The 23483-nt window shown below is 40.7% G+C and overlaps 1 protein-coding gene across 2 annotated transcripts in view; it reads left to right on the forward strand.

The window, feature by feature from the left end:
• Positions 1–3815: 3815 nt before the first annotated feature.
• The window catches only part of ANAPC5 (anaphase promoting complex subunit 5), a 28698-nt gene continuing 9030 nt past the window's right edge, over positions 3816–23483 (forward strand). Inside the window, exons 1-9 of one of the 2 annotated variants that reach the window (XM_012663457.1) lie at positions 3816–4144; positions 6185–6264; positions 6751–6860; positions 7722–7914; positions 17746–17812; positions 18272–18373; positions 19371–19561; positions 22141–22222; positions 22877–22966. In XM_012663457.1, the coding sequence (XP_012518911.1) occupies positions 3938–4144; positions 6185–6264; positions 6751–6860; positions 7722–7914; positions 17746–17812; positions 18272–18373; positions 19371–19561; positions 22141–22222; positions 22877–22966 (1122 nt within the window). In that variant the 5' untranslated portion in view covers positions 3816–3937. The remainder of the gene's footprint in view (positions 4145–6184; positions 6265–6750; positions 6861–7721; positions 7915–17745; positions 17813–18271; positions 18374–19370; positions 19562–22140; positions 22223–22876; positions 22967–23483) is intronic. The other variant, XM_012663458.1, reaches the window with a different exon arrangement.

Below are 23483 nucleotides of genomic sequence, written 5' to 3' on the forward strand. Positions count from 1 at the left end.
AAAAAAAAAAAAAAAAGAATGGGCTGCAAAGGGAATGAGAAGTGACTGCTTAGAATAGGATGCACTTTCAGCAATTCTTCGCCTCTCCCTGTGTCCAGGGTTTTTGCAGTTCTTCTAGCTAAAGAGGTAGAGTGTATTTTCTGACATCTGCATCTGGGCTGGACTTATGTTTTAGCTAATATAATGTGGCAGAAGTATGGATATGTGCCACCACTGAGCTCAGGACTCAAGAGACCTAGGTGTTTCCAGTTGCTCTCTTGTACTTCCACCTCTAGCACGAGAACATTCTCTAGGGTAGCCTGCTAGAGGAGAAGAGACACAGAGACAGCCACCCTAGTCACATCCATTCTAGATCAGCCAGTTGCCTAGCCCTCAGATCGGTGACTGAGCCCTCTACAAGATCAGCAGGACTCCCCAGCCAACCACAGACGTGTGAACAATTATGCTTATTGTTATACCGCTGAGGTTTTATGGTTGTTACACAGCATTACTGTGGCAGCAGAGAACTGATACATTGCCACTATTAGGCGCTAAGTATTCATCAAACATTTCAGGTCTAGAAACTCTTTCGAGATCAGATGAAATTAGGTGCATTCAGCGTGGTATGGCTGTAGACCAGGAACTTTTTCAAATTGAAATGTATGTAGTTTTTACAAGCCAAGGAATTAACATTCTGCAAAGAAGGAAAAGCAGTGAGCAAATGTAGTTTCTGCTTCTATTACTGAAAGTAGCCACTTCTACGGTAAACTGCCAGTAAGTTAAATATTGAGTGTAAGTCAGGGTGTCTGCAAGGAAATGAAAAAGTGAGTGTAAAATGAACTCACGTATTTGTGAAAATTACGTAATGTATCTTTTGCTGATTAACACTAAGAGATATGGGAAGAGAGTTTAACCAAGCACATGATGAGAGTTGACAATACAAATGTAAACTCAACCCCAATCAATTAACTTGTCCATTGATCCTTTCAGCTGCAGATGGTGATGTCCACTTTGGATGAAATAGGAGGTTGAGAGACAACTGCGAGAGTTCTTTTCCCCAGGGAGTGGGGTCAATTCAGTTCGTGAGCTTGGAGAAGCTGAAATATTACCTTGGGTCTGAAAATACTTAGTGATGCTTGTCAGGCTGGTGATCAAGTTTCCCCAGCAGCTCTGTTAATTACCCAGAACTTTCTGTATTGATTGAGCCCTGAGACGCTGCATGACTCTCTCAAAGTCATGGCTCATTTAATTCAGTGGGAGATATTTTTTTCCCTATCACTTGGATTTTCTTGGATTATCAAGACAGTATTTATGCATGCACACAGGAGAACTGGTTCACACATCACATTTCTCTTGTTCAGAGGAATCAGAGCAGTTATCTATTCCCTCCAACATGATGTCTTAGAATTGTACAACAACTCCAGTTTGGGTTTGTCATTTTCAGCAGTTTTAGATCTAATCATCAGCAGGTAAAGCACAAGTTCTGTGACACTGATGGCTTTCCCGTCTGTGGTGGGAGCTGTAGATGATGTGTCAGCACTTAGCTGCCGGTGACCTACTGTCTGATGAGCAATGGGGAAAATTGGCTCTACTTGGCACAATTCTACTTGGGATGTATGGTGTTGAGGTACATAAAATTATGAATGTAATCATCCCTTACTCAGAATAACTTTAAAATCTTTGCTAATGATTCAGTTCTTTCACAATCATGACATTGCTGAACATGATTTATGATTAAGTAGCAAGCTGGGTTTCTGATCCTCATGAAAATGTAGAGTCATTGCTGGTGGGAAGATGGAATGGTACACTGATTTGGAAAACAGTCTGGCAGATCCTTAAAAAGTTGAACATTACCATATGACCCAGAAAGTCCACTCCTACATATGTAACCAAAAGAATTGAAAACGTATGTTTATACAAAAATTTTGAGACCAGTCTGTGCAACATAGCTAGACGCCATCACCCCCCAGGCCCCCAAAAAAGAAGACCCCGAGAGAGCTGTGAGATTGTAAGTATGCTTTTTCATAAAAAGAGAGGGGGTGGTATAAAAATAAACTGAGGCAAAGAAAGAGGTTATTTAAGTGAGTATTAAATTTCCAGCAAAAATCCAGCCTTTCCTTTTACAAATAAAAGACAGTTGCATAATTATTGTGTATGGTAACTAAAATGTACAGAATTCTGAAGATATGGAAGTTGGTTTGAATACAACTCCTGAGTAGCTGGGACTGCAGGCATATGCCACCATGCCCGGCTAATTTTTCTATTTTTAATAGAGATGGGGTCTCGCTCTTGCTCAGGTTGGTCTTGAGCTCCTGAGCTCAAGCAATCCTCCTGCCTCAGCCTCCCAGAGTGCTAGGATTATAGGCATGAGCCACCACACCTGGCCTCCTTTTCGGTTTTTGTAAATTAATACTACATATTCATTCATTTTTTCATTAAACATATAGTAATTGAGACACAAAAACAAGGCACTAGGGTGTATGTGTGTGTAGCCAAAGTTGAATAGCATATAGTTTTTCTTTCAAAGGACATAAAGACTAGTAGGGATGCCAAATCATTAACAACAAGAATTCAGTTTATAGAAAGCTAAGTGTCTTGGGAGAGGTACAGATGAATGGAAGGTGAATTGTGAAAAATCAGATTGAAAATATTGGCTGGGGATAAATTTTGGAAGGCTTTGAATTCCAGACTACAGATTTTGTAGTTTATTAGATAGGAAACAGACTCACCACAGGAAGGTCATATTGTTTGCCTTCTTTTAAAAAATCTTATTATCATTTATTTTTATCTTTTTTGAGATAGAGTCTTGCTCTGTTGCCCAGGCCAGAGTGCAGTGGTGTCATTATAGCTCACTGCAACGTCAAACTGGCTCAAGGGATCCTCTTTGCCTCAGCCTCCTGAGTAGCTAGGACTATAGGCACGTGCCACCACGGCTGGCTAATTTTTGTATTTTTTGTAGAGATGGGGGTCTCGTTCATAGTCAGGCTGGCCTCCAAGTCCTGACCTCAAGCGATCATACTCAGGCTGGTCTGGAACTCCTGACCTCAAGTGATCCTCTCACCTCAGCTTACAGGCGTGAGCCACAACGCCTGGACTTATATTTCTATCTTAAAACAGACAAACAACTGAGCGCTGTAGCTCAGATCTGTAATCCCCACAACTGGGGAGGCTGAAGCAGGAGGATCCCTTTTGGCCAGCAGTTCGCTGCTGCAGTTCAAGCTATGATCACACCACTGCACTTCAGCCTGGGGGACAGCGAGACCAGCTTCTTAAAAAAAAAAGACAAACATTTGAGTTTAAAAACTAACATAATGAATACATAATTTAAAGGTGCAAATTTAATTTTCTTTTAAACGCAACCATTTTAAAATTATATTTCAATTTTTTTTTCTTTCTTTTTTCCAAAAAGCCTCCAGATGAATTGTTTTTAAATTAAATGAACAAGCCAGACGCGGTCCCAGCTACTGGACGGCTAAGAGAGGGGGATCGCCTGAGCACAGGAGTTCGCGAGGCCTCATGCCTGTGAACAGCCACTGCACTCCAGCCTGGGCAACATTACGAGACTCCGTCTCTAAAAAAAAAAAAATTCAAATGAACAAATGAGCAGTCCCTCAGTCCCTTCAGCCACAGACCCCAAGCATCATCCACTCTCCCTTTCATCCTCCAGGTCCTCTGGGAACCTGCTCTCCTTCGCAAGAGTTTCCGTAGGGAATGTTTTTTGTTGCACCGCCTTTGCCCCACCTCGCACCGCACTCCTGAGCATTCTGATTGGCTGTAGCTCTTTCGTGTGCTCTGACGGGCTGCTCTGATTGGCCGATGGCGTGCAGCGAGCGCGAGGATGCCAGTTTCCTGGGATATGGCCGTGGCGGGCGAAGACTTCAATGCGGTTGTGTCGTGCCCTGAGGTAAAAGTGGGGCGCGGCGCGCGGCGGGGTTCCGGGACTTAGTCTCGGGACGTTATGGCCAGCGTCCACGAGAGCCTCTACTTCAATCCAATGATGACCAACGGGGTGGTGCACGCCAATGTGTTCGGCATCAAGGATTGGGTGACGCCGTATAAAATCGCGGTGCTGGTGCTGCTGAACGAGATGGGCCGCACGGGCGAGGGTGCCATCAGCCTCATGGAGCGGCGGAGGCTCAACCTGCTGCTCCTGCCGCTGCTGCAGGTAAGAGGCGCCAGTTGACTCCCTCTCATTCAGCAAACTTACTGGGCACCTGCTCTGTGCTGGACACTGCTCAGGGCCTTGGGGGATGGGGGTCATCAGATACTCTCCCTGACCTGGAGGAACGTGAAAAAATAAAGATAGCTAATACCGCCCGCTTTCACTTATTAAGCGTTTATGGTAGACCAGGCGCTTTACATGCATTTTTTTTGCAGGTTCACGTTTGGCGCCAGTGTTTATTAGCTGAGTGACTGGGAGACAGTTGTAGTCTCAGATCCTCCGTCTTCTGTAAAAGGGGCTACACATAGTCATGAACGTTGGATACTCAGAGTTGAATCATAAGGTTCCCTACCCTAGAGGATCGTAGTAAATAGTAAAAATGACATAAAACTAACAAGGAGCATTGACTGAATTCTTACTGTGAGCTAAGCACTTGGTGTTTTGTTTCATTTTTCAGACTCAGGTGGTAGCACCTTTGTACTAGCTGCCATTCAGGCAAGTTCCTTAATCTATTTGGGTCTCACCTTTCTCTATGTAAAATGGGAACAATAATGGAAACTATGTTATTAGCACATAGTAAATGCTCAATCAATGTTAGTTGTAATAATATTTTCATTTTAATGTGTTCTTATAGGGCATATATCTTCCCCTATCAGTCATGGTTTTTCCATTTATTTGTGCGATTATGTGATTGATATCTGTCTCCCCCGCACCAGACTGTGACCTCCATGAGGTCGGTACTTTGTCCCGTTTTTGTTCACCCTTGTATCCCCAAAGCCTAGCACAGTGCCTGAGTAGTTATTTGTGAAATGAATGAAATGTGATATGCCTTCCTAGAGGTGAATGAGTGTACTCATGTGAATGGAGAGGACTTCTTAGAGAAAGTGGGGTGTTAAACTGGGCCTTGGAGGTTGAGCAGTTGTCTATTGAGGAACTGGCAGCAGAAACAGAGCTCTGGGATCCTGGGCCCCCAAATTATATGATCTTAAGAGGAAAATCTAATGAAATTAGTATCCAGAGTTGCATTTCTGCCCCTCAATATAGTTTATAAAGGATTAAAAAAAAGTCTTCTCTTGTTAAGAGTATCCAGATCCAACTGGGAAGTATGGTAAAGAAAAAACTAGATAAAAAGAAAAAAAATTATAAAATTCATCACTTGTATTTGTGAGAAAGGGGAATGGGAGGAGGAGGGAATAGAGGACACTGTGGTTAAGAGGCTTGCCCAGTTAAATAAAAGGGGCACTGTCTTTAACTTGTAGCACTCAGTTCTAGCCACATTAGTATTATTATAAGTGCATTTCCCTCCATTATTAAAAAAAAGTCATGGCCGGGCATGGTGGCTCACGCCTGTAATCCCAGCACTCTGGGAGGCCGAGGCAGGCGGATTGTTTGAGCTCAGGAGTTCGAGACCAGCCTGAGCAAGAGCGAGACCCCGTCTCTGCTAAAAATAGAAAGAAATTAATCGGACAGCTAAAAATATATAGAAAAAATTAGCCGGGCATGGTGGCGCATGCTTGTAGTCCCAGCTACTCGGGAGGCTGAGGCAGTAGGATTGCTTGAGCCCAGGAGTTTGAGGTTGCTGTGAGCTAGGCTGACGCCACGGCACTCACTCTAGCCAGGGCAACAAAGTGAGACTCTGTCTCAAAAAAAACAAAAAAAAAAGCACTTTTTGTATTATCTTACCTAATCTTTGCCTAAAACAAGGGAGATATTTATTATTATCTCCATTTTATAGATGAAGGAAACTAGGACTCAAGTAGTCACAATTTTTGCCATGATTACAAAGCTAAGAAGGAACAGTGGATCCTCACACTATAAATCCTGTGTTTTTCTATTTTAGATCACTCACTAAATAAAAACAGTACGCAAATGTTAGGTATTACTTTAGTGTTTTAGGTAGACAGAAAAACCCTGATTTGGGATTTTATGTTTGAAATGATTGTTACAGCATCTGGTTGATGAGTGAATTTATGTTTGCAGTTCCTTATCAATCTCCAGCTCTTTAAAATTTATCCGTAACCTCTCTATCTCTTCTTTACTTAGGGCCCAGATATTACACTGTCAAAACTGTACAAGTTAATTGAAGACTCTTGTCCACAGCTGGCAAATTCAGTACAGATCAGGTAAACTTCATTTTCTTCTGTATATATGAAAAGGTGTCAAGGTAGATGAAAATTTAAAAAGGGCATGTGGTAATTAATTCTTTAATAAAAGCTATCTTTATTATTCTAAGTTGTTCCCTAAGTACCTTAATGTTTTTAAAAAATGGATAACATTAAACATACTTTTTTTTAGTTTTTTTTTCACAAAATTTGTTATTCTGTTGATCTACGTCATTCTTTTTAGTTGTTGCAGAGTATTCCGTTTTTACTGGCTGATGTGATACTTTGGCAAATTTTATGATCAAGAAAACAGCAATGATAATTTTCAGAAATATGGGAGTAACATTTTGGATTATGAAGTTTGTTTTATGAGCCACCATTTTATACAAATCCCTGAATTGCCTTTAAAATATTAATAGATTTATTTTATATAATTGAGGAATATGAAATGAGGGAAGATGTTCGAAGGGCCTTCCTAAAATATACACCTCAAATTTTCTCATTCAGAATCAAACTGATGGCTGAAGGCGAGTTGAAGGATATGGAACAATTTTTTGATGACCTTTCAGATTCTTTTTCTGGAACTGAACCAGAGGTTCACAAAACAAGTGTAGTAGGTATGAAACTCTTCTGAGAAGAGCAGAGAGTATTTTCGTTGAAGGGAGCAGCTTTCTAAGTTATATCTATCATTACTCTGCTATATCTGTGAACAAACGTAGTGGGGATGTTGGACGTGTTATAGTGTGTATTTATTGCCTTGCCATTTTGATCTATATTTACATATTTGTGGAAAAGCACCTTCTGTTTTGTCTACAATAGTCAGAGACCAGGCCTGGTCCTGGGGTTTTTAGGGTTTCCCAGCTCTTTCTCACAGTCCTCTGGATCACTTGCCTGCATGGTACAACTGTAAGTGAGGGTCACCAACCAGACTTATGAAGAGAGGTAAGTAAAAACATATTATTGATATGATATACAAGGTGAGGGCGTACATATTATTTCTTTGATGCTTTTCTATTAGCTTTGTATCCATGCTCTATCCATCTGGCTTTTTTGCATGGTAATTTTTATGTTATTCAGCATCGGTTATTTCTTAGTCTCCTCCTATGTGCTGGGCTCTGGATTATACAGGATAGAGATGGAATTTCCTCTTACAGAGATTACCTTTTGGTAGGGGGAGTCAGACTGTAAAAGCAAACCAATAAGTAAGATAATTTCAGATAATTAAGACAGCTAAGAAGAAAGTAAAATGGAGGCCTTAGGGATAGAGATGGTGGTGGGGTGGGAGGACTGAGCCCTGAATAAGAGAAGAAAGCAGCTTTGTAAAGGACAGAGGAAGAACATTCCAGGAAGAGGGAGTGGCAACTGCGAGTGCCTCTTTTTGATTCTTTTGAAGGAAGAATTGTGACAAATAGTCATCACCATGGTGTAGCCTGGATTTCCGTTAATGCTTTCACCTTGTCTATGGTCTTATTTTGTAGGTTTATTTCTGCGTCACATGATCTTGGCCTACAGTAAGCTTTCTTTCAGCCAAGTGTTTAAACTGTACACTGCCCTTCAACGGTACTTCCAAAACGGTGAGAAAAAGACAGTAGAAGATGCTGATATGGAACTGACCAGTAGAGAGGAGGGCGAAAGAAAAATGGAAAAAGAAGAACTGGATGTATCTGTAAGGTAACTTGGATTTTTCCGGCAGGGATCCTTCTCCTGTGAAACAGTATAATTTCATGTGTAGTAAATCCTCATTCATTCAGGGTTTGTTGGCTGGCTCTGCCATTTTTGCCCCTCAAGATTCAAGAAGTTGACTCCTTGCCCTCTGCCTTGTGATTGGCCAGTGGGAGGCATTAGTGGGAAACCCAAAGGGCCAAGGACAGTGAGGTGAGGCTGTGGATTCATTGGCTTCCTTCCTTCAGGGCCATGGGGGGCTGGCTGTAGGGTCACAGCTTCTGTCAAGCGGCCCCTTCCACACTCCTTTGGGGTAACTCGGTAACTCGGAGCAAGTCTTCCCTGGCCTGAGGTGTAAAGATGCCCCAGTGTTACCAGCCCTGGGCACTGTATTGTCCTTTATGGCTTCTCTAGCCCCTGCTCTTACTTTTGTAAGTGATCCTTTGTAAGTGATCTTCTCAAACTACTCAATTTGAATGTGCCATTTGTTTCCTGCTGAGACCCTGACTAGTAGTATTCATTACATTAGAGTGAATTAACAGTTGATTAATTCAGTGAAAATTTATTGAATGTCTCCTAAGGCTCTGGGAAGGTGGTGCCATTGTTCACCTAGTTGTTTAAGCTTGAAACCCAGGAGTGTCCTTGGTTCCTTCCTGTCCTTCACCGTAGTCCCTCAGCAGATCCAGTCAGTCCTTCCTCCCCAATATGTTCGGAACTTGTTTACTTTTCTCATCTCTACTGCTGCCCCCAGAGCCGAAGCACCAAATCTCTACCAGATAACTGCACTAGCCTTCCTGGTCTCCTTGCCTCCACTCTTGTCTCCTTATGATCTGGTCGTTAGGCAGCATTCAGTGGAACCTTTAAGAATGTAAATCAGATCACAGCACTCTTCTGCCCCAAACTGTCCTTAGGATTTAGAGAGAAATCTGAGCTTACTCAGTGCCTGCATGACCTGGCCCCATCATCTTCCCGAGCTCTTTCTCTTACTTTGCCCTTCACTCTCAGCAGTTTAACTGCTCTGGTTTTCTTTTAGTTTCTTGAATACTCCAAGCCAGTTTCTGCCTCAGGATGGCTGGAATGTTCTTTTCAGGTGGCTTTTCACCTCATTTGTTCCCTTTTACCATTCAGATCTCAGCTCAGATGTCTGATGACATCAGACCACAAGGTAGCCTGACCATGAGGTGACCCCCAGCCCAAATACCTTCAGTTTATTTCCTCCATACTTCTCATCACTAAGTAACCTTTTTAATTTACTTGTTTACTTGTTTATCTGTTGTCCCTTCTCACCCCTTGTGAACTAAGACCCTTCTCTGTCTTGTTTCACCACATTTCCCCGGTGCTTAGTGTAGTCAGGACTCATAGTATGTGTTCCTTAAATGCATGTCGGGTGGATGCATGCAGAGAATCAGAATATAAAGTCTGTCACCCAGTGTGGGAACTGGCCCAGTAACGCTTTTTATTGACTGATCTTCCTTTCGTTGTCTCACTTCCCCACTTCCCAACCACTGTTACCTGGGGATCGCTTCCCAAGTAAACTACTTGTACTTGCAGGGGAAAAGATATATATATTTCATATCCCCTGCTCTTAAGGAGCCTGCAGCCTGGTGAGGAAGACTGACAAATAGATACAGTGTGTTCAGAGCTCTGAGAGAAGTAAGCCCCATCGGGCACAGTGGTTCACGCCTAAAATCCCAGCTACTCAAGAAGCTGAGGTGGGTGGATCACTTGAGGCCGGGAGTTTGAGACCAGCCTGGGAAACAGTACAAGACCCCATTTCTACAAAAAATAACAAATTAGCCAGATGAGGTGGTACACTCCTATACTCCCAGCTACTTGGGAGACTGAGGTGGGAGGATCACTTGAGTCTGGAAGTTCGAGGCTGCAGTGAGCTATGATTGTGCCACTGTACTCCAGCCTGGGCGACGGAGCAAGACCCTGTCTCTTAAAAAAAAAAAAAAAAGCCCCTGCTGTCCTAAGTAGGTATTGGGGCATCTTATCATTTTGCTGCATTGCAGACTGGGCTGCTGTAACCCCTTAACCGCAGTGTGTGGGGAGTGGTGGGGAGTGACATTGTGTGTAGATGGGAACTTTTCTCACATTTCCTATGAGTGGCCTTTGTACTGTTATGTGATTTGTTCTGTACATGTTGGGAGCAAAAAGATAATAGTACCATCAAGTGCTTCCAAAAACTCATTTCCTTATAGTTACTTACAAATGCTTCTTATCTAGTGGAAAGGCAGTCCAGTGTAGGGTTAAGAGTCTGGCTCTGGGTTTGAATATTGGCCCCTCTGCTTATGCCCTATGAGACCTTGGGCAAGTTCCTCACCCTTCTGTGCTTCTAGTTCCTCAGTTGCAAAATGGGGACGTACTTACCTCCTCAAAGGCTTGTTGTGAGAATTAAATGATAAATTCATGTAAGGTATTCAGAACTCTGCCCAGTGTGTAGTAAATGTTCAGTAAATGTTAGCTATTATTATTCTCTATTTTCCCTTTCAGTTAATTCCCTGAATGCTGTGGTCCCCAACCTGTGGGCTTCGAACCGATACTGGTCTGTGGCCTGTTAAGAACTGGGCTGCACAGCAGGAGGTGGGCCAGTGAGCAAAGCTTCATCTGTATTTACAGGTGCTCCCCAGCGCTCGCATCACTGCATAAGCTCCGCCTCCTGTCAGATCAGGGGTGGCATTAGATTCTCATAGAAGCACGAACCCTACTGTGAACTGCGCATGTGAGGGGTCTAGGTTGTGACTCCTTATGAGAATCTAATGCCTGATGATCTGAGGTGGAGCTGAGGCGGTGATGCTAGCACTGGGGAGGGGCTGCAAATACACATTATCATTAGCAGAGAGGTCTGACTGCAAAATAAATGCAATATGCATGAATCATTCCCCCCACCCCTGGTCCGTTGAAAAGTTGTCTTCTTTCCATGAAACCGTTTCCTGGTGCCAAAAAGGTTGGGGACCAATGCCCTAAGGGATGTTTTCAGGCTACGGTGTAATCCTTTTTCTAGCTACTTTATATGCTTAGAGTAACAAAATGTCACTTCTTCAGAAATGTTAAAATTCAGACTTTTCTTATTTTGGTTTCAAATGTTAAAATTCAGACTTTTCTTATTTTGGTTTCAAATGTTAAAATTCAGACTTTTCTTATTTGGTTTGTCTTTCTCCTAAATCAACGTGTTTAAATCTAACTACGTCTTTTAGTTTTTACCCTGTTCTAAGAAGTCATTTGCACAATTCAGTATATTTACTGTAAAGGTATGGTTTCAGAAGATAGTGTACATTTTAGTAAACTGAATTTCATCAAGAAAATGAACTGTATCGGCCGGGCACGGTGGCTCACGCCTGTAATCCTAGCACTCTGGGAGGCCGAGGCGGGCGGATTGTTTGAGCTCAGGAGTTCGAAACCAGCCTGAGCAAGAGTGAGACCCCGTCTCTACTAAAAATAGAAAAAAAATAAATGGACAAACAAAAAAAAAAAAAAAAAAAATTAGCCGGGCATGGTGGCGCATGCCTGCAGTCCCAGCTACTCGGGAGGCTGAGGCAGAAGGATCGCTTGAGCCCAGGAGTGTGAGGTTGCTGTGAGCTAGGCTGACGCCATGGCACTCACTCTAGCCCAGGCAAAAGAGTGAGACTCTGTCTCAAAAAAAAAAAAAAAGAAAAGAAAATGAACTGTATTATTTAAATGTAAATCTAATTATTATAATTCTTTGTCCAAAAAGAAATTATTTTTTAAAGGATTTTTTTATTTTATAGGATATATTTACATACATTTCTCGATTCTTTTAAAAAGGAAAATTTCAATTTTTTCTTTTTGTGATCTTTTCTAATGTTTTATTGCATTATGATAAGCTTACTCTTCACTTTTATTGCAAAATTTTTAAAAAGCCCTCCTCCCTTCCATTCTTTTTTTATTTCTCGTTCTTTCTTTTGTTATTGGGATGTTTATAGTTCTCTTTTCTTCAGAGAAAGTATTTTTTTTGCCCCAGAAATTTATATTATTAAAGTTAGAAAGGGGAAAATACGCATATTAAGAAATGTTACATAGCTTGCAAATCTGTCCTACAATAAAATTATTCTTATTTGAAAATGGGAACCCAACTGTTAATTTAGAAGGGAGGGAATAAATATTCAGTCAATAAATGTTTATCAAGTGTTTTCTAAAAATCCAATTATAGGCTGGTCCGAAGGTAGTGAGTTATCTCACTTGATTGTTCACAGTTACAGATTGAACTGCTTGTTCTACTACTTTCCCCCTCCTCACTACTGCACTTAACTAGTCTTAAAAAAAAATAAAAATAAAAATCCAATTACAGAAGAAAGTGCAAACTGAAATTTAGCTTCAGCTTTTGTTTGCTTGTCATTGCCAAGTGGCAGCATTTGTGTCCTGCAATGGGCCTGCAGGCCTGTAGGATTGTACCACGTGAGTTTGAGAAGAGGCTAGTACAAGAGGCTAGTTACTCAGACTACATCTTCTCTGGGTTTCCAGAAGGGCCTAACAAAGATGGAACTCCTCCAGTATTTCTTCACATGTCAGTGGTTTAACATCAATCTCCCAAATTCGTTGATTTATTCACCAAGTATTTATTGAGTGCTTCCTGTGTGTCAGACACTATGCCAGGTACTGTGCTATCCACAAAGAGGAGAAAATCCCTGTCCTCATGGAGTTATGTGGGGAGGGACAGATAGAGAGAGGTAACTACATTTAAATTAGTAAATCATGTAATCTCAGTACAGCAAAGGAATGACATGGGACATGGATAGAGTGACGTGGGGGTGGGGAGCGATTAGGGAAGGCCTCTTTAAGACTGGCAGCTAGGTGTTGAAGGAGCCAGCCCTGAAAAGAGCTCCTGAGGTGGGCAAGTTGACATACTGGAGAGGCAGAACAGAGGACGGTGTGGCTGAGCAGAAGTGTCAGGGAGAACAGCAGGGGCCGATCACCCCTCTGTTGTATGCCATGGAAGGGTTCAGGTCCTCCTGGCCTCCTTGGGTGTTTAGAAACTGTTGCCTCTCCTGTCCTTCCCCTCCCCAGCCTTTTTCCTGTCACTGCCCTGCTCAGAATCTCCACAGGTTCCACAGATTCTCCTCAGCATGGTGTTTGAGGCCTTCCACAGTTGACCTTTCTGACCTTATCTTCTCAACGTGAACCCTTTATACCAGCGAGGCAGGTCTACATATTTATATCCCTCAAACAAGCAGAAGTTTTCCTATTCTGCATCTTTTGCTTCATACTTGGAGCTTATCATTTACTGGCATCTTTTCACATGGGCTGCACTTAACCTCACCAGGACCATGGGCTCATTGAGACATTGTGTTTTCCCGCAGGACCTGGACTGGTGTTTCATGCATTGCAGGTGCTCAGAAATAAACCTTTGATTTATTAATCCTATATTATTAATATATTTAGAATTTCAGTTACTGTGGTAGATTTAAGCCCTTTTGGGGAGTTTCCAGATTTTTTTGGAGAATCTGATTAATGCTAAGTATGATCTTCACATTAAAAATGGTCATCCATGCAAACTTTTGCATGCACTTGACAAGGTTCAAGGATTCCTTAAAGTCCATCTGTGGACCTACGTTAAGTTTCCTTGATTTATTAGCACTAGTAAGTCTAGAATTCTGTCTAAGCTATTAATTGGATTCATAAACAAGGTATGCTTTTCCTAAATGAGTAGCCCTCTTCCTAAATTGAATACCTTCTGTGACTTTTTTTTTTTTTTTTAAGAGATGGGGTCTCACTCTGTGCCTAGACTGAAGTGCGATCATAGCTCACTGCAGCCTGGAACTCCTGGGCTTAAGCAATCCTCCTGCCTCAGTCTCCTGAGTAGCTGGGACTACAGGTGTGCACCACCACTTCTGGCCCTTTTGTGGCTTTTTAAGAGTTACTTTCTCCTGCATGTATTTGTGAAGCCCTGAGGATGCAAAAGAGCAGTCAGTAAAGGATGATTCAGGCCATGATATTTTTCCTTGCTCTTCCGAAGCTTGTTCATGCTGGCCACGGTTGCCACCATTGAAGCCAGAGCCAGATTCAATCTTAATTGATAGTAACTATATTTCTCTTCACTGGTAGCAATTTTATTTTGTGTGATTCTGATTTTTTCTTTCTATTTTATGGACATTATTGCTCCTATGTCCTTTATTATAAGCTATCTGCAGTCCTTTTTTAGAAGTGGTTTCAGTAAACAAAACATTTGAAAACAGTATCATGATGGGCTTTAAGAAGAGAATGGGGCCAGTAGTGGTGTTTCCAGTTTCATTCAAATTCTCATCTGTCCCTTGTCTTTTTGTTTACAGCCATATTTATTTCAAACCTTGGACTGACTTTGTTGAAGGGACATTTTAAGAAAAAAGAGCTTTTTATTGCCCTAGGCACTTAACTCTTTTCCATTTGGCCACTTGGCCTGTGAATTTGTTTTCCATTTCCCTCTAGGTCCTTGCTGCATTACTGATCTTTGCTGGGCCTGGGCTGGGCTAGTTTTTGTCTGTGCTCTGTTAGTTGCAGAGTCTGATATGCTGCCTTGGGGATTATTTGGTAACATTTACCAGAAAGGAAACCCAAGTGTTTTCTTTCTTTTTTTTTTTTTTTTTTTTGGAGACAGAGTCTCACTGTGTTGCCCGGACTAGAGTGCCGTGGCGTCATCCTAGCTCATAGCAACCTCAAACTCCTCAAGTGATCCTCCTGCCTCAGCCTCCCGCATAGCTGGGACTACAGGCATGTGCCACCATGCCCGGCTAGTTTTTTCTATATATTTTTAGTTGTCCAATTAATTTCTTTCTATTTTTAGTAGAGACGGGGTCTCGCTCTTGCTCAGGCTGGTTTTGAACTCCTGAGCTCAAATGATCCGCCCGCCTTGGCCTCCCAGAGAGCTAGGATTACAGGCGTGAGCCACCGCGCCCGGCCCAAGTGTTTTCTATGAACACTGTTACTTGTTAAGAGATGTGAGGAAAGGATTCTTTGGTCAAAATGAGTTTGGTAAATGGTACATTAAACAAAGGTAAACAAAGTTTTTTTCTATTAGATTTTTCTAATGTGCATCATGAATCACCAGGCAAGATGGAGAATATAGCTTTCCCCAAATTATTTAACTTCAGAAGCATTTTTCCCTTTAGAATACTTGTTCACTTATTCATGTGAAACAGTTTGGGAACTGCTGTATTAGGCACAGAGTGCTTATAAAAATATTATTTCTGAATAAATACTGATATTTTTTATGTATTTAACCTACGTAGAGAAGCCATTTCTTCAGAGTCATGTGGCAAAAGGGTATTTATTATTCATACTTTGCTGTCAATATGAAACTACTTTTGTGCAAATGTAGATTTTTCAAGTCTAGGTTTATATCAGTGCGTTTCTTATTTATTGGTTCTGTGTAATCTAAACTTCTAGACAAATGGTTATTTCTTACGGAAGCCTCTTTTTCCTGCTCTCTAATACAGTACCATCTTGTAACTGTAGCAAAGAGTAAGAAACTTGTCATTCATTCATTCATTTCCCAAATTTCTAGTGCCAGGTGTGTGCCAGGGCAGGTACTGGGTATTAGCATACAATGCAGGGGGTACTGGGTACTTGCATACAAATGCAAGTAAGAACAACCAAGCGTGCTATGGTAAGCATCTCTAGGAAACCGTGGAGCTCAAATGAGAGATGTTGGAAAAATTCCTGTAGCATGTGACACCAGAGTTAGTCTTGAATTTTGGGTGGTATACAACAGTCCAACAGTGGGTGGGAAAATGGGCACTGCAGGCTGAGGAAGCAGCAGGAGCATCTTGGCATGGTAGGATACCTGTATGGAGTTTATCAGGGCTGGATCATAGGTGAGGAAGAGAAGGCAAAGGAAAGAGGTAGGACCACTCCTGACGCTTTGCATCTGCACTGCTAAGCTTCATTCTGGAAGGTGAGGGGTCCCCCCGCAGGGCTTTACATCAGGGTTGGCATGATAGATTGGTATTTTAGAAAGATCACTTTGGGAGTTGTGTAAAATTTAGGTCTATGTCTATATATAATTATATTGTGTGAACTTAGGCAGGTTATTCAACATTTTTTTCCAAAATTTTTTGTTGTGGTAAAATACACATAACATGAAACTTACCATCTTAACTATTTTAAGTGTACAATGCAATGGCAGTAAGTACCTTCACGTAGTTGTACAACTATCATCATCCATCTCCGTAACTCTTCATCTTGTAAAACCTACACCATTAAACAATAACTCCCTATTCCCCATTCCCCCCAGCTCCTGGCAACCACCATTCTACCATTTTGATTCTTTTAAGTACCTCATATGTATGGAGTCATACAGTATTTGTCTTTTTGTGATTGGCTTATTTCATTTAGCACAAGGTCCTCAAGATTCATCATGTTGTAGTATATGTCAGAGTTTCCTTCCTTTCTAAGGCTGAATAATATTCTATTGTATGTATATATCACATTTTCTTGTCCATTCATTAGTGAACACTTGGATTGGTTTTATGTTTTAGCTATTGTGAATAATGCTGCTACGAATATGGGCATACAAATATCACTTTAAGACCCTGCTTTCAGTTCTTTTGTTTGTATACCCAGAAGTAGAATTGTTGGATCATATAGTGATTCTATTTTTAATTTTTTGAGGTATCACCATACTGTTTTCCACAATGACTCTATTATCTTACATGCCCACCAACATGCACAAGAATCCCAATTTCTCCATATCCTTGCCAGCACAGTATTTTCTGTTGTTTTGGTAGTAGCCATCCTAATGAGGGTGAGGTGGTATCTCATTGTAGTTTTGATTTGCATTTCTCTAAGGATTAGTGATGTTGAGCATCTTTTCATGTGCATAGTGGCCCTTAGTATATCATCTTTTGAGAAGTATCTGTTCAAGTCTTTTGCCCATTTGTAAATTGAGTCATTGACTCTTTGTTACTGAGTTTTAGGAGTTTTCTGTAATATTCTGGATATGAATCCCTTATCAGATACATGATTTGCAAATATATTTTCTCCCATTCCATGAGTTGCTTTTTTACTCTGTTTATATTGTCTTTTTTTTTGTTTTTTAAGAAACAGAGTCTTGCTTTGTCATCTAGGCTGAGGTGCAGTGGTGTCATCATAACTCATTGCAACCTCAAATTCCTGGGCTCAAGCTATCCTCCTGTCTTAGTCTCCCACGTAGCTGGGACTACGGGCATGTGCCACCATGCCTGGCTAATTTTTAAAAAATTTTTGTAGAAATAGGGTCTTGCTGTATTGCCTAGGCTGGTCTCAAGACTCCTGGGGTCAAGCGATCTTACCTGCGTTGGTCTCCCAAAGTGCTATGATTAAAAGTGTGAGCCACCTCACCTGGCCTTGTCTTTTGTTGCACAAAACTTTTAATTTTTATGAAGTCCAGTTTGTCTATATTTTTTTGTCGTTGCCTTTGCCTTTGTCATGCCAAATCCTATGTTGTGAAGCTTTTACCCTATGTTTTCTTCTAAGAGTTTTATAGTTTCAGGTCTTACATATAGGTTTTTGATCTCTTTTGAGTTAGTTTTTATACATGGTATTAGGTAAGGGTCCAGTTTCATTCTTTTGCTTGTGGATTTCTAGTTCTCCCAGCACTGTGTATTGAAAATACTGTCTTTTCCCTATTGAATGGTGTTAACAGCCTTGTGAAAAATCATTTGATCACATATATAGGAGGGTTTATTTCTGGGCTCTCTGCATTGGGTTCAACATCACTTTTTAAGTATGTCCTTTCTATTAGTATTTCTGAGAGAGTTAACTTAAAGTTTTTGAACTTTTCTGATACAAGAATGGATTTGATTTTTTAAATATTATTTTCACTCTTATGTAATTCTTCACTATTTTTGTTTTTATTTTTTCCAGAGAAGAGGAAGTGTCTTGCAGTGGGCCTCTGTCCCAGAAACAAGCAGAATTTTTTCTTTCTCAACAGGTACGTTAATTCTGTATTTAGGCCGGGCGTGGTGGCTCATGCCTGTAATCCTAGCACTCTGGGAGGCTGAGGCGGGAGGATCTTTTGTGCTCAGGAGTTAGAGACCAGCCTGAGCAAGAGCGAGACCCTATCTCTACTAAAAATAGAAAGAAATTAGCTGGACAACTAAAAATATATATATATAAAAAAAAAATTAGTCGGGCATGGTGGCGCATACCTGTAGTCCCAGCTACTCAGGAGGCTGAGGCAGGAGGATCGCTTGAGCTCAGGAGTTTGAGGTTGCTGTGAGCTAGGCTGACGCCACGGCACTCTAGCCCAGGCAACAGTGTGAGACTTTGTCTCAAAAAAAAAAAAAAAGAAAGAAAGAAAAGAAAAGTAATCAGGTGATGCTAGTTAGTACATATTTCCTTATGCTTATTGATCATTTTTTTCTGCTAAGTTGTCATTTTTAAATTTCAGGCTGCTTTGTTAAAGAATGATGAGACCAAAGCCCTCACTCCAGCTGCCTTGCAGAAAGAATTGAACAACTTGTTGAAATTTAATCCTGATTTTGCTGAGGCGGTGAGTCTTTCCCAGAATTTGCTGAGTTTGAAAGGAATGACAAGGCCACTCCTTATATCGTTACATTGAATAGCCATGCAAATGAAGATCAGTCCATTGGCCCAGGTTTTTGAAAGAAATCATGGTGTTGGCGTGTAAACAACTAAGTGTAGGTTGCAAAGCTCTCTCCACTCTCCCCGGCCATAGAGGATTTCTTCAGTCTGTTAATGTTCTCTTCCATTCATCATCTCTCTGATATTGTGAATTTCTACCTGGATATGATAGAGTAGACTTACCCCAAAAAAATAGTTTGGGTGCTGAAAAACTCTTTTCCTTTCTTCTTTTTTGTAAGTGTTTATTTGTTTTTAAAGTCCCAATAATTCCATTCTTTATTGGCTTTTCTTACTCTGAAAACTTTCTTCATAGTATTATTTTTGGATTTGACATCTGATTTTATCCATGTGTAGAAATATATCTATTTTTCTTCTCAGTAACTGGTATCTGCACATTAGGAGGAAAGTTTAATTCAGTGATTCAAAAAACAAAGAAAATAACTACCTTAGTAAACTAGTAAAAGTCTCACTGTGTTTTAACTTGGACATTTAGAAAAATTAATTTTATAACATATCTGAATTCAGGTTTTAAGATCTCTAATTTTGAACTCTCGGTGCTCCACAGTATCTGAACTAGGTGAGGCCTGCTGTGCTCATCTATCACCCATAGGTCCTAATGTAACCGGTGTCGTAGTAGATGTAGGTTTAGGATAGAACTGACACAAATAGAAATGAAACTGCAGGTTTTCTTGTGGACTCCCTCTGGGTGGGCGGGGGAATTGTGCCAAACCAATGTGTCTTGAACCTGCTTTATTTTGCCTGTAGGGAAAAGGTTAAGCTAAAAGTATGATCGTCTTGTTAGAAGGGTAGAGGACACAAGAGTGCTTGCAGCCAGTGGAACTCTGCAGTAGTCTTGCACAAGAGGTAGAGAACATTTAAAATATGTTGATTATTTCTTGTTTTAGCATTATCTCAGCTACTTAAACAACCTCCGTGTCCAAGATGTTTTCAGTTCAACACACAGTCTCCTTCATTATTTTGACCGCCTGATTCTTACTGGAGCCGAAAGCAAAAGTAACGGGGAAGAGGGTTATGGCCGGAGCTTGAGATATGCTGCCTTGAACTTGGCAGCCCTGCACTGCCGCTTCGGGCACTAGTAAGTTTATAGACACTTTTGTCTGTGCAGAAATTGAAGAAACTAACTCTCAAAAGTTAACTGAGGTACATTTAAAAAAAATAATGTATTTTAAAAAAGGAAGAAGAAAAGGAGGAGACTCTTCAACCTGGACTGGTCAATAATTTCCAAAGAGGGAACCTTTTTGCCCTGGAACAAAAGTTAATGAAAACCGGCTACCTAAATAGTCTGCCCCCTGGTGTCACTATTTAGCATTGCTGTCTTAGTGCCCGCCCTGTTTCATTCCTTCTAAGAACAAAGCCATTCAGTGAAAAGGAAATTAGGTCATTAGGCCAGAGAGTCCCTAAAGGATTTTTCAGAGGTAATAATGAGGATGCAAAAGCTATTTTCAGTATTTCAAAAAGCCAAAAAACATTTGTGCCTTTACTGGATGAAAGACTACACAGGCTTACTGAAAGACACATGCTTGCTTTTGGATAGAATTCAGGCAGCTTAGTGAAGTGACACTGGTTTATTCTGTTGCCTAGATACACCAGTGTTTTTAATGAATAGAAATAGGAAAATAAATTGTTATTTAGTAAATAGAGTTAAGTATACAAAACATCTTTCAAAACATGGAAATTATCTTGGAAACAATGAAATAATGTGAATAATGGTGAAAGGTAAGAAATTACTAATTGAAAGAGGCCCATCCCCTGGGCTTTTTACAGGTTGAGAGAAATGTGGTCTCTGCTACAGGCATCTTTGAATAGAGGCTCTAGGGTATATTGATGGGAGTGTAACGTCCAAAGTTCAATAACTGAGACTTCTATCCCTTTCTCTGTGGGCCAGGCAACACCTAGGGAATTCTGTTAATTTCTGGTTGTCAGGGTTTAAAAGGGGCATAGATAAGCTGGAGTTTGTGTTAGGGACAGTCTCAGGGCATGAAGACATTCAAATCCATGCCATATAAATAATGTGAGAAGGATGTGAGAATGTTTGGTCTGGAGGAAAAATAATTTAGCCAAGCATGTGTTTGACATCTTCATGTAGTAAAAGGTCATGAGAAAAGGGCTTAGATTGGTCGAAGCTGTGGCTACTAGAGAAGATTGAGACCTGGTAAGTACAAGTTAAAGGGCAAAATATTTTTGCTCATTATAAGGAGGATATTTCCCCTTATAGAACTCTCTGAGGAAGGGGTCAGTGGAGTGCTTGAGCCTAGACCAGGGATATCATTAGGGCATTCAAGCATCAGATTGATAGTTGTGCCTAAAAATGTTTAAGCCTTCTCCAAAGTCCATGATTTTGTGAGATTATACAATATCTTGTAATAACTTACTTCTTTTTGTCTGCCCAGCTTTAATAACCCCTTGATCAGGGCCTTTCATTTCTTACATACTCATAAATAATAGCAACACCATTTGTAATATTTTCCAATGAGCTGTTTAAACAATTTAAAAACTTTCCCCTAGGATTTTGAAATTTGTATACAGCCTTTTAGATACAAATAATCTTTATTTATTTTTTTTTGGAGACAAGACTGTCACTCTGTTGCCTGGGCTAGAGTACAATGGCATCATCCTAGTTCACTGCGACCTCAAACTCCTGGGCTCAAGCAATCCTCATGCCTCAGCCTCCTGAGTAGCTGGGACTACAAGCGTGTGTCACCATGCCCGGTTAATTTTTCTATTTTTTGTAGAGACAGGGTGTCTGTCTTGCTCAGACTGGTCTCAAACTCCTGGCTTCAAGCAGTCTTCCCACTTCAGCCTCCCAAAGTGCTAGGATTACAGGCATGAGCTACTGCACTTGGGCAAGATGTCTTAAAAATATTTGTAGCTGTTTATTGAACATCTGCTGTGTACTGGGCACTATTCTAGGTACTGGGGTTACAGCAGTGAAAAAAGAGAAAAAACTCCTGTTGTGGAGCTTCTAGTGGGGAGAAAGACCATAGAAAATGCTAAAGGCAATTGTTGTATGTCATGTAGTGATAGATCAGCACAAGGGATTCGAGAGTGGTGACGGGGAATGCTATTGTTTTCATAAGGAACACTTCAGCAATGTGCACAGATCACTCACTCTCTCAACTTGTAAATCTGTTTAAATATTAAGGTAGCAGGTCAACCTTCCTCGATCTCTGCCAACTTAATATTTGAACAGAGATTTAAAGGAAAGAAAATCTCAGAAGTGGGAATCCTCAAAATATTTTTTAAAACTAGTTTTGAAAAGATAATAAAAGTCACAATTGAACATAGCAAAAAAAAAAATTCAAATAATGCAGAAGAGGATGTAATGAAAAGTAAAATATTATGTCCTCTCTTTGCCCCTCCCCTCAGCAATGGAAAACTAAGATGAGCATCTTAGGAGCAGAGATAAAGCCTTCCCTTTGTGCCTTTTAGTAGAAATTCACCTTAGAAGAAGAGACGCGTCCTATTATCTCCACTGTTAGTGTTTCCTGCTGCTGGGGTCGGGGTGCGCCTGTGAGAGAACAAGTCCATAAATAGTCACAACTTCCAAGCCGAAGACCTGCCTTCGGATGAATTGTGTACAGATGACTTCCTGCTGCTGTTTCTTGTGCATGTTTGTGATTGTTAATGAGGTATTAATGTTCAGTCTGTCATTAGTCAACAGGCAGAGCTCGCCCTGCAGGAGGCAATTAGGATTGCCCAGGAGTCCAATGATCACGTGTGTCTCCAGCATTGTTTGGTGAGGCCATCCTCTGGTCTTGGGAGTTTTGCTCATGGGTTCAGTTGGAAGCCCTTCGGAAGGGTCCCATTGGGTTGTTTGCAATTGAAGCAAATATCTTTGGCAGCAAAGGGAAACTAGTTAGGTGGTCATGGGAATTCAGAAAAGGCAACCCATATTTATTTATCTTTCTTAATTCATGACATCTGTTCTGCTTCTGGGACATTTCTTATCTACAAAGTTTAATACAGCTTGCCGTGAAAAGAATAAACCTTTAATGATCACATTTAACATTGGCATTAACAAAAAGATGTATGCTATACCTAGTAACTGGGTGAGATGTTGTCCTGTAAAATCATAATTGCCAAGAATAAGTAGAACACAGAAGCCACTTGACAATCACCTGAGAATCTCTTTCTCATATGGGGGCTTTATGCTTTTTTTCTGAAACACCTGCCACTCATGACTGTCAGAGGTGAAGCAGATCAATGGCTTATTTATTTCAGTCTGGTTTTAATATGTTTGATAGGTTTCATTTAGGTTCATAATTCATAAGAATGTTTTGGAGGATTTATTTTGTCCCCTTTTAATTCTTTCATATAACCACACTGATATTTCCCTAGAACATTAGCCATTACCATCGTTATGATGTGTTTCGATGATTTCTCTTGCCAGAGCTGGCTTTATGTACTGGGGCAGAAGAGAGCCGATAGCTATATTCTACTGGAGCATTCTGTGAAGAAGGCAGTACATTTTGGGTTACCGGTAAGGCTCATCTTTCTGTGAGATTGTTTCCATAAATGGTATTGAGCCTTTATCTCTTTTTCCACCCACCTCTATCATGAACCAATGATAGATTTAGAACGGGTACTTCAATGTGTGGTTTTATTCTCGGTAGTCTCATATGACTTTAATTATTAATCAAACCACTAAATTCTATTTGGTAGGTTTCTCTCTGTTCCCTTTATCCTAATGACATCTGTGGAAGTTCCACTGATGAACTGGATAAGAGATCTTTGTTTAGTTTATTAAGCAACATTAATTTAGCACATACTCACTTAGACAAATTTTAGGAAAGGCTTGTTTTTAAACCAGGGATTGGCAGACTTTACGGCCTTTGGGCCAAATCTGGCTCTCTGTCTGCTTATGGTCTTCAAGTTAAGAATGGGTTTTAGATTTTTAAATGATTGGGGGGAAAAAGTAAGAAGAATATGCAACAGAAACCAAATGTGGCCTGCAAAACCTAAATTATTTTACTCTCTGGCCCCATATAGAACAAGTT

The sequence above is a fragment of the Propithecus coquereli genome, unplaced genomic scaffold (assembly GCF_000956105.1).
Source record: "Propithecus coquereli isolate 6110/MARCELLA unplaced genomic scaffold, Pcoq_1.0 Scaffold81, whole genome shotgun sequence".
Taxonomy (NCBI): Eukaryota; Metazoa; Chordata; class Mammalia; order Primates; family Indriidae; genus Propithecus; species Propithecus coquereli.